The 12186-nt window shown below is 42.7% G+C and overlaps 1 protein-coding gene across 1 annotated transcript in view; it reads right to left on the bottom strand.

Moving 5' to 3' along the window:
- Nucleotides 1-12186, bottom strand: part of nlgn2b (neuroligin 2b) — a gene marked incomplete at both ends in the record, with an annotated part of 50036 nt that overhangs the window by 31684 nt on the left and 6166 nt on the right. The window contains one exon of the mRNA XM_080041638.1: nucleotides 8959-9012. Within this exon, the coding sequence (XP_079897764.1) occupies nucleotides 8959-9012 (54 nt within the window). The remainder of the gene's footprint in view (nucleotides 1-8958; nucleotides 9013-12186) is intronic.

Raw genomic sequence — 12186 nt, 5'->3', positions numbered from 1 at the left:
CCTCCATGTATCCCACGCATTCCTCTTACCCCTGCCACCAAAAGATGACACTGTGTCACATCCAGTAAAGGCATGGAACCCCGGCAAGGCGATACATCATTCTGGACCTAGTGCCGTTGCCATCTTGTGTGCTGCTACATGCCGAAAACTCTTTCCAGCTCCAAAGGCAACCCACAGCTCAATGATGTTGAGAGAGTGGGCTGCCAGTACTAACACATCTGTGTCAACTATGCATATTGATACACTGTTATACCCTTCCTTCACAGCATCTCCAAGGTGCAGTAGGATGCGGGTATCTGCCTCCTCATGTGTGCATAGTGCAAGAACTTCTACATCTCGAGGCTGAGTGCAGAGGACTTCAGCATGATGGTTGCTAATCACTTGTTTTTCAGTGTTGACGTCTGTCAGGCCCTTCAGGGAGTTTGTAGAAGAGTTGAGCCGTCAAGTGCCATTCCTGAAAAACGGACAGATTTTTTGCGCATTGACGACAACAAGGCTGTTCTCCTTCCTGGCATCTATCTTGCTGCGTGTTTCCGCCTTTAAACTGTCAGGAAAATATTGATCCCACACAACATCCACTCTGCTGACATGCTCCAGCTTAGACAGGATGTATGGTGAGAACACCTTCTGTGCATATTTAGAAAAGGTCTCAGCAGCACCAGGTCGTAGCATGTTTACGAGCCCCATCAAGTATGTTGACCTGTACAATGGGGTTGGATTTGTTCTCTTGTGATGAAATCAGGTTTGCCAAACAGCCCACCAAGTCTGACTTGGTTCCAGTTCTTAGCTTGCCCATTTGTGACAATGCCATTGGACATGCCTGGTTTTTCGAGCTAAAAGAAACTCATCCAGACTTCCATCACGTATCTGGGATACAATATAAAGCCTAGAGAACAGGGAGCAGTCACTCTTCAGGGATGAGAGCTGTTGTTAGGACCTGGAATTCTCTCGGACTGGAGGCCGGCTGAATAAAGGGAGGTTGTTCCTTTTGATGTGTTCTTTGATTCGCTTTGTCTGGTTGACCAGGCGTTCATTGACATAGACGTCATACTGGTCCCGTCCAAGTTTCTCAACCTGGTTGACACTGTCAATGACTGCTTCATCTGCAACGTCCCTAGTATCTAATACAAGAAGATCTACAGTGCTCTATTCACAGAATGGATTGCCCATGTCTTGTACACTCACCGACCACTTTATGAGGTACACCTATTCAATTGCTTATAAAAACAAAAAGCTAATCTTCCAATCACATGGCCACAACTCAAGGCATTTAGGCATGTAGACGTGGTCAAGAGAACATGCTGAAGTTAAAACTGAGCATCAGAATGGGGAAAAAGGGGGTTTAAGCGACTTATAACATGGCATAGTTGATGGAGCAAGGCAGGATGGATCCATGCTTTCATGTTGTGTACCCCAAATTCTGACCCTACCATCTGACTTTCGCAACCACATCAAGACTCATCAGACCAGGCAAGACTTTTCTAATCTTTTATTGTCCTGTCTTCTGCTGCTGTAGCCCATCTGCTTCAAGGTTGGTCGCGTTTTGCGTTCAGAGATGGTATTCTGTATACCCTTGTTGTAACAAGTGGTTATTTGAGTTAATGTTGCCTTTCTATCATATTGAACCAGTATGCCCATCCCCCTCTGACCTCTGACATCAACAAGGCATTTTCATCCACACAAATGTCGCTCACCGGATATTTTTTCTTTTTTGGGCCATTCTCTGTAAGCCCTAGAGATGGTTGTGCATGAAAATCCCAGTAGATCAGCAGTTTCTGAAATACCCAGACCAGCACTTTTGGCACTATCAACATTAACATGTTCAAAGTCACTTAAACCTCCTTTCTTCCCCATTCTGATGCTCTGTTTTAACTTTAATAAGTTGTCCTGTTCAGGTCCTAAATCCATTGAGTTGCTGCTATGCGATTGGCTGATAAGTTTTATGTGTTAACAAGAAAACTGCTGTACCTAATAAAGTGGCCAGTGAGTGTATAGCGCTAGTTAGTTCTTTAACTTCTCTTGCAAACGCCAATTGTGCATGTTTGGTCTACTCGACATCAGGATGTGTGTCCTACAAGTGGACTGGTATCCATCTGGCATAGTGGGTGTGTTCCAAAGCAAAGAACCAAAGCACGATCTTGGTCAGGCCATCTATAAAGAGGAGGAAGTTGGCCTCTCTTATTGATCGCACATAGATCATTTAATCTATTTCCAGCTGCAGGACAATGGACCAGAAGTGGAACTGGGGACATGACAAAGCTCTTTCACTACACTAGTCTTCTAAGGACAGAGGATTATTACCCTACTCCAGGTAATTTATGCACTTGGTGAAAGCCCTCCGCAGGAGAAGATATAGGCTGCTGGCTGTGACCTGATGAGCATGGCAGGGGCGTCACGTGACAGGCTTTCATAAAGGAATCTGCTGTCCCTGTTGAAGCAACTCCAGCTTGCACAAGTGCTCCTGTCCACACGCTACCTTCCAAGATGACGCCAAGTACCTTGACTGCTGCCATCTCAATGTGGAACCCACCAAACATCACAATAAAGTTATCTTCACCATGAGCTGCTGGCCAAGTCCACTGGATTTGTTTTGCCACTGCATACAGAGGTTGATCCAGAGTGATGATTGATACCTGACCAGGATTCAGAATATCCACTGCCTTCTTCACCACATTCATAGAATGGCGAATCATGGCAAACGGTTTTGGCTTGGTCATAGAAAAGGGGAAGTACACACCACATTGTGTGGTGTTAACAATGTTGTTATGCTTCAGTATGATTATTGTATAACATTTACACGTAGTGAGATCCACTGTGAAGATCCCTCTCCATTCAGAGCTCCCGGTGTGATCCTTCCAGGACGAGGAACCGACCCATGAAATACTCCACATGTGGTAGGGACGTACCAGTCGCCAGGATACACACATCCATTGGACTGCTGCACACATCCTTTCCAAGAACTGTCACAGGACCAGTTACAGACAGTTTAACAGAGAACCACTGACAGTGATTGATTAAACCGAAGTGATCACAAAACATACAGACTAAAAGGACTATTGACAACACTTGTTTATTTTAAATGGCCCATGTTTTTATTTTCAAATAATGAACAGTATATGCATATGTGTTTTGGGTGTGACCTACAACTTTATGTGAGTAAAAGTTACTGCTTGCAACTTACCTTGCCTGGTACTTTCATTGTGGTAACTGTTTATATCACTTAGCTCCTTCGGAACCTAGAGCAATATAAGGTCAGCATACAACTCATGAACTGATTCTGTAATTCATGAAAATATGCATAACTCCGCTAATATTTGAAGGTTTTACCACAATTTTGTTCCCTGAATGCCAGATATATGAAGTTGGGTACTTTCTAGCATGTTTTAAATAGCACCACTGTCTTGTCCATCATTGAAAATGTAGGATTAGACACCATAATCAAGATCCTAGGTGCTCTACAACCCAAGCTACTGGTACTATAAGAGCTGCTGGTGGCCATTTTTAAAAGTGGCCGCCGTGGGCGCCATAGGAAAAATTGGCGATGCCCTATAGCCAAAAATATTCCTAAGGGCATGCTCTAACAGTGTGCCAAAGCTCATGTTTGTATCATAAAAAGCACAATGCATTCACATATCTGCTGGACTATAGGCTATTAAGCCACCTATCCCCCATTCGGAATGTCCTAATATGGCTATTTCAGTGGAGGAGTACTTCTAGAAAAATCTCATTAGAAATTGAACTGTAATAGATATCTTCATACAACCACTGGTTATTGTTCAATAGCATCCTAGACAATACATAAATGGTATATTTGGTAGGGATTTATGTTTTGGGGATATTTGAGAGAAAAGTAAAGGAACCCTCTTTTCCTATCACTACAAAAGTACCATTTCCGCCTAAACTAAAGCTATGTATACAGGACTCTATTTCAATAAATGTTTTGGTAAATTACATTCTAACTTTTTGGTGATGTGGGACAGACTCCTGGTTAGTACCTCAGCAAATCTGATGAAGAAAAGAGTGAGCATTCCCAAGTTATGGGCTTTTTTGTCACATACCCCCTATTCGGAATGGCCTAATTTGGCTCTTTTTGAGGGACTGGGGTAGTTCTACAGAATAACCAAAAAAACATATTTCGCCCAAAGATAAAAATGCTCAAGAATCAATTTCATGAACAGGACATTCTAAAGATAAAAAAAATCATTGTTGAGGTTTGTTCTACCTCGGGTAGGGGTACCTGAAAATCTGAGGGCCCCTCCTGCTAGTCTATTATGCAAACTTTACTGCAGCCAAGTGGGTTGGAGATCAAAGGCGTGTCATGCAATCTTGTTAACTTATTTCTTTCGAACTCCACACCCCTAGATTGTTTAGGAGTTTCCAGTCTTTAAAGGCCAGGACACACCAGTCCGACACGTTCCGACTACCCAAAAACTGGAGTCGCCGTTTGAGGAAGCTCCAGTCTTTCCGTCGCGGCCCAAAAACACACCGAGACGACTGCTTATTTTCCGTACGTCCCGCGCTTGTAATGTCTCCACAACAGCAGGCGGCGCTAATCTGTATTGTGGCCCGAAAAAATACGAAAGCCGGAAATGATGGGACAGCTCTCTAGAGCATAAACATAGATAGAAATACGTATTTATATTTATGGACCATAAGAGCACAATTTTTAGCAGAGAGTGTCGAGCATGGTGTCGAGCAGTCAACAAGGGTTGATGCATGTGAGTACTCGCAAAACTAAATGAACAAACACATTAAAACGATGGCTAGCTGTTGTTAGCTGTTGGTGCTACCCGCCTCACTTCCGGGCTTCACTGATTCGCTAGCCCTCCACCAATCAAATTGCTCCAAATGAAAGACGGTCGGCAGGCTCAAAACAAGCCCGACGACCTCTACGTCGGCCGACGTCATGGCACACACCAAACAGATTCGTCTTTTTTTTTGACGACGGCGATTATCGGGCTGGTGTGTCCTGGCCTTAAGTCAACAGATGCATGATTCCAGTGACATCACTTCAGGACATTAATCAGTCCTTACACAGCTTCCTCTGGAGACACTAAAGGTTTAGACAACTTTTTTTAACACATGCAGTATCAGTATAAATCTCTTTCAAATGTAGTTGTGGTTCAGTGTCAATAGTCGTTCTAGTTTTTCCTTTTTTATAAAAGACAGAAATATGATAGTGTTTTTTTTGTTGTTGTGTGTAAATCGATATCTATTGCTGTACTGGCTGGTGAAATTTGAGCAGCTTGCATTTCTAACTATGATAGATCAACCACTTATGTTAGCACTTAACAACGACAGCTCTTGAGGTTGAGGTTTTTGGAATGCGCCAGTGCATTTAAGGTGTTTTACTTCCGAGAAAACATAAAGTTCACTAAGTCATCATCACTGTGGACATCAAGGTCCCTGTTGTATGAAGTGCAATACTATACAACTAAAGTCAAACCGTGATCTTTGACTCCAAAATGGATTTTTACAGGGTTTTCTTTTCACCTTTAGTTTTTGTAAATTTGAAACTGTGAATGAAAGGGAATAGGGAGAGTAAAAAGATTTATTTTCTCCAAATAATTCAGAACTACTTTAGAGTATTAGCCACGTTGAAAAAAAAATATATATTTTCGAGAATGAAGGTCGTAATACTACGAAAGTAATGCATCTCGATAATAAAGTCGTAATTTTAAGAGAATTATAGACGCTATTTTATGCGACAATGCACCAAAACAACCCTCTTCCTCTACAAAATAGACAATCCCCTCAGAGTCCGTGTCATTCTTTCTTCTGAAGAGAAAAAAGTATATGAAAAGAATATGCAAAAAGTTTCTTGCATATTCTTTTCAAAGTCCTGATACGTATGATAACGTGGTGTTAATGGCCCAAAAGCAAGAGGCTAAACCAAACTAATCACTAAACGCTCCGGTGTGCTTGTTGATTAATTACGTTGCTCTCGTTATTTTTGGCACGTTGTGTCATCTTAGAACCAACTACATACTGGTAGGAAACACAGATGGGCTGTCAGACATAGTGATTATACGGAGCAGAAGAGAGATCGCTGTGAAGATCCAGAACCGTATAGATTTGAACCAGAATACGCTGAGGATCAAATAGGCCTACATGTTTTGGAAGTGGAGCGGGCGAGAAGAGAGGCTGAGGAGTGGATAAATGGAAAAAAGTTTCAATAACTGCAGGTTGAGTGACTACAGCTGGACAATCGTCACTCGTTGTGACACAATTGTTGTACTGTCCTCTTCGTGTCAAGCCTTTCCATCGATGGCAGCTTCACGTCCCACTCAATGCAGCAAAGGCACTAGTTTTCTGTCATAGGTTGACAAGCCCCACACCGACACCACTTGTGACTCTCCCCTCGTCCCCAGGCTATCCACCTGCCTCAGCCTCTCTCCTCGCAAAACATATACTTTCTCCTCTGTGGTTCAACTCCATACGGTTCTGGATTTTAGCAGCAATCTCTCTTCTGCAGTAACCGACGTCTTGTAAACATACTGAGAAGCCCATCTGCGGTAGTTTGTGCATGCGTGCTGTGCCGTTTCCCGCCAGTAGGCTATGCAGAGCCATGTAAAGACGCATGTCGTTTGTATTTGATTCTAAAAATGAAACAATTTCTCTAAACAACAATCAATTTAAAACTACCACTTTATTCTCATAATATTACGACTTTTATTGTCGTAAAATAACAACTTTTAATCTTATAAAATAATGACTTTTAATCTCGTAAATGCATATTTTTTTTCAACGTGGCCCTAATACTCCGTCGTACAGAACCACAGAAATCTCACCAAAATTAATAGTTATAACTGAGATATTTGCTAAGCCTAATGAAGGCTAGGAGTAGGTTAAATATATATATATATATATATATATATATATATATATATATAAATAATGGAACAAAAATCCATTCATTTGGCACAGAAGATAAAAAGCTCATGCATACCTACAATGCCTTAATTTAAGGTGGATAGGAAAGGTCCAAGATGTAATAGAAGAAATCTATCTAATCACTTGTATGCACTTAATTCTGACAACATTTTTGGGGGGGCTTTAGACTTTCATCAGGTAGGCTTAAAATGAACATTTGTCTGTTTTTTAAAATTAATAACACTTTATATGTCACAACATTAGCATGAGATAAACAACACAGTATGATTAAATAGAAGATGGAAACAGAGTTGGATGTGTTGAAGGGGTGAAATGGTGCTATGATTCGAAGGAGCTTATAGCACAAGCAGAGGGGTGATTAGGGGTGCGGGGTCGCAGGGTGAAAGTGTTTCCCTCAGCCCCTAATCCCAGCCCTGTATACACCCAACAAGGAGCTCACTGTCTCTCCTGCCTGCCTCCAAAACACTGGCACATTATTCACTTACTCTCTTCTCTACCTAACCTGATCCTCCTATCCTTCTCAATATCCACCCATCCCTTACATATATTCCAAATGTAATTCCTTACCTCTCAAAAAGAAACTGCCTACTTTCTTATTGTTCCATTCTGTTGCTCTTTTATTCATCCTCCTATGGAAATCTAAATGTATTTGGGCGTGAAAATTTCAGCCTTACTCAGCATTGGAATATTGTTTGCACCCCAAACCCACGACCAAGCAATGCAGTTTTTTTGTTTGTTGCAATTGCAAATGACATTCAAAAACAAGATGGCAATCACAGCAATCTACCAACAGTGTTCTGGGGAACCATTGTCCGATCCATACTTGAGCAATTAAGTGTGGAAGTTCAAGGCCTAACCCAACCCCCCCCCCCCCCCCCCCCACACCCGATCCTGTCAAGATCCGTCAGGTGTCGGCATAAATGTCAGCTCTAGCAGGCTCCTATACTCCTCCACCCTCTCTTCCATCTCTCTTTCTCTCCATCCATCTCCCTTTCAAAGCTCTATAAATGTCATTTCATCATGCACTCGTCTTCATTATGACTATTTTTTCCCCTGCTCTCCCCCTCATTGCCCTCCCCTGTGCTCGCGCAGTGCTCAGCTTTTCCTTTTTCTTTCATCTCTATTCTATCACTCTGCCCCTCTTTTCCTAGGCAATCCTGCATGAATCCTTCCCTCTGTTTTCACCGTTAAGAAACCACACAATTGGATTAGCTACATCTGTCTCTTTCTAAACCAGAGCAATTAGAGATGCAAGGGAGAGAGAGAATTCAATACCCAAATAGCACAGAGCCCCAAAAAAACAAAAAAAAATTACAAATTAGAACACATGCACTCGTCGACTTGCAAATGCACTGCGCCCGGGTAGACGCACATGCGCATATGGAAATGTAATGCACCCTATGTGTGCATAAGGCTATATAATATACAGTATGTCTGGGCACGTGTATAGAAACAGAGGCGCACACTGTCTGCACAGATTTTGGCTGCATCAGTAAAGTGTACTGAGAGCACCTCCATTTGACTGCAGTGAACTGGAAAAATGGAAAACTAATAGCAGAAATATGCAAGAAATCCTCATTTTTTTTCCTACTTCAAAAATGAAGGATTTGAGAGAGCCCAGTGACATGAAAGACAATGCTTTAGCATACCATTTCACGAGGACTTTTAGTAGAAGAATAAAAGCTCAGGTGAAAAAAGAGGAATATTGATTTTTTTCTAGTGACGCATCACACAGGATAGTCAGAACACCAGCGTGTGGTTGATCAACCACATAGCAACCGAGAAAGGAAAGTAAATTAGCTCCTGGTGCAAGTATCCTAAGAGCAGCATTTGTGATTGGGGGGGGGGGGGTGAAGGACAACTGTTTTGTATAGAGCTCTTTATGTATTTTAGCTACAAGCGTGCCTGTGAGAAAGAATGGTTAAAAATGGACAATGTAATGTGCACGAATAGTGTTGAGCCTAATTTGATTATTAAAACACATACGAACACAGCATTCCCCAACAGGGTTAAAAAAAAATGGAGCACGAGAAGAAAAAGAAAAAAAACATGCAATTAAAATACCTTCATCCCTGGGTCTGTTCGATGTCGACTCATCTTGTTTTTTTGTGAGCGGACCTAAGGTTTAGAAAAAAAGGTGGAGGGGACAAAAGACACATTTTTAAAGAATTGTATTTTGCAAAAACACAAAGCAGAAAAAGCAAGAGAAGATTAACAAAATGGCAAAATATGACATGTTATGCTCTGTAACATTTCAGGAATACATTTTCAGCTGAAGACACATTGTTTAAAAGGGTTACACACTGTTTTCCAGAAAAGATAACCCCAAACTCATCTGTTTTAACTGCCTGGGATGCAGTCACGCTCTGCCTCGTAAATGACCCCGGGGGCCGCCTCTCCTCAACCCCCTATCCCAATCAGTCCTGACACACTGCTGCTTTTTAAAGAAGAATCGATGAGCGGAATCAAGCCATCACTCCTTTTGCTCAGAAAAAAGCAGAGGAACGCTAAGGCACTCTCTTGTCCTGCTTCAGCTCAGAACAATGTTGCAGTCATATACTGTACGTCAAAAGTCCTTGAACAACTAGAGGGACTCGGCTGTCAAAACATAACACTGAAGACACACACACACACACACACACACACACACACACAAACACACACACACCCACCCACCCACACACAGACACCCACACCCACCCACAGATACTCATCCTGAATACATTTGACCACGTACGCACAATGTGCACAGAGAAATGCCTGCACGGAGCCTTTCATATCAAATTGGCAAAAGGGGGAGCTGTTTTTTGATATTTACACCGCCTGCGAAGGCTTGTGACAGGATTCCCCCTCACCAAGGTCAAAGAGGAGCCCCACATTAAGCTTTAATGGTAACGCCAGTTAAATGCTCCATAGGGCACAGCCAATAACAAGCATTTATCACAGTGACCAACCAACGCCCTGGCGCGTCAACCTCTGTAAGTCTTAACTGATAAGGATCCCATTAATTTGCTTTCTCTTGGTTTCTGTCAGCGGAGCTCTCCATCAGCCCACAATTACCGCTGCATTTGGTGTCGTTCTCTGTCACTGTCTTGCACCACACGTCTTAAAGAAAAGCCATTAAAACACACTCACGTTCACACACGCAGTCCCACACACATTAAAACGTCCAAAGCATGCTAACGGTGTCCTTATCATCTGTTGCTGTCCACCTTGTACCCACCCCAGCAGCGCATTCCCCTGCTCTCTCCGGCGGGGAGGCGTTGCAGTCTCCTCATTTTAAAGAATACTCTACATTGGGTTGCCAAGGAGTTTATCACTGTGCCAGTGTGTGATTCTGAAATGTCTGTTTCAACCATTCTGCTGGAAACCTCACAGCGAAGCGACGGCATATGGCCTTTTCACAGTGCATTGTGTCCACTGACAAAGGAGGCACATAGCATCACTGCACTAACATCATTATAACGCAGCATCTCTCTATATGGCTATGGTTCCCCTAATATAAAATGCTTCTCTTCCGGCTAAATGGAACAGAATCAATGCTGAAAGGATTTGCGGCCTCCTCTGAGCCAGCACCACCACCATGCAGGCGCCCGGATCCACAGAGCACTTCCTGCCATAGGAGGGAGATGGTAGATAGTTGGTCCACAGCTCCAGAGCAAAACAGGTAGACAGACCGGTAATGGATAAAAAGGAACATTAGTCCTTCGTCTTGTCAGCACTTCCCCACTACTTAGCACCCCACTCTAAAACTACACCTCGCCGTTAATGGAGACTACTCTGATTTCATTCGATTTGTAATGCCTAATAAAGACCTAACCTATATGTGAGTAATAAGCTTGGATCGAAGGGACCATCAGATTTCACATGGCTACCAGATCTAAAGAGAAGTTGCATCGCCCGTAGTACAGACTCCTATGAAAAGACAGACATTTAGTTCTTTTTTGTTATAGCTACCTTATATCAAATCATATTTTATTAATTTCCAGAGGCTGTACTTAGGCAATGCAGTGCTTTGAGGTACATGCTAACATGCTCACAATGACATTGCTAACATATTAAGACATTCTAGGAAAGATGAACAATCAGGTTATCACCAAAGTAATTAAGGTTTATTCTCTGGGAAACATGAATATCTGTTCAAAATAGGCCAATGAGGTAGATGTTGTAATATTTCACAAAGAAAGTTCAAACTTACACCTGCTGGTGGCTCTACTGGAGAAGTCAGAGGATCACTAATACCATAACTGTCAAATGGAAAATACCAAAAAGTCGAGTTAATCCAATTGTTGTTGAGATATTTGACTAAAAACCTCACATGTTAACCTATGGGTGGGAAAAGTCAGAGGATCAGCAGACATTGGGATTCGTCATCTGGAAACAATGTTTCTCTAACTTTACTAAGTTGCATGGCATTCCATCCAAAAGTTGTTGCGATATTTCAGTCTGGACCAAAATGGTGGACGACTGACAGACAAACTTTGTACTGAAACGAATGCTCATGGCAGTATCTAGGTCATGAACTTTTGAAAAAGTTCCACAATGGATGAGACTAGACAGCGATTGGGATGTAGCCAAAAGGGAAATCACACATCTCTCCCATCTGCCCCCAGTAGAGAAGCCTGTTGGTAGGTTTGACTGTCACATAATGTAATGGGCCACTGGTCAGTGAAATGCATTGGCCTACTGCAGGAGCATTTAGCTTGGGTTTGTCCCATTGCTGTATGACCTAAAGCAGCTCCGTCTCTCAGTCAACAGCGTTTCTGTTCGGTTCAGTGAGCTAGTGGCCAGAGCGCAAGCTGTCTCCCGTCCCTGTCCATTTCCTCTGTGCAGTAAACGGGATGAAGCTGCAGTATGTCATGTCTATGGCGGCCTGTCTGCTTGACAAGGTGTCAGACACTGCTTTGGTTCAGCCCCCCCTGCATCCAGGCACATGCACACAACACACACTATCCTTATGCTCTCCATCTCTTCTACTGTGCCCCCAGCTTCCCACTCCATCCTTGCCTCTATACTGTCCTGCCTCCTGAAATATGGTTTTTAATAAAGAGCACGGTAAATGGCTGCTGTGGCAGCAATAAAAATGAAGGATTTCAGGCCCTTGGCTGAAGAGTGTCTTGAGGAAATAGGAATGCACTAGTGAGACAGTGCTCTTTGCTTACAGACCTTGCCACATTTAGGGGAGAGTTAAGGTTAGGAACACTGTAGAGGGAGGTAGGGAGCAAGACACAGGGGACATAAAGGGAGAGTGTAAAAAACTGTTCAATTCACAAGAAGATTTGTGTTGCATAT

Source organism: Ammodytes marinus (assembly GCF_949987685.1).
Source record: "Ammodytes marinus genome assembly, chromosome: 14".
NCBI lineage: Eukaryota > Metazoa > Chordata > Actinopteri > Uranoscopiformes > Ammodytidae > Ammodytes > Ammodytes marinus.
Note: the sequence above shows the minus strand (reverse complement) of the source record. Positions and strands in the feature narration are given on the sequence as shown.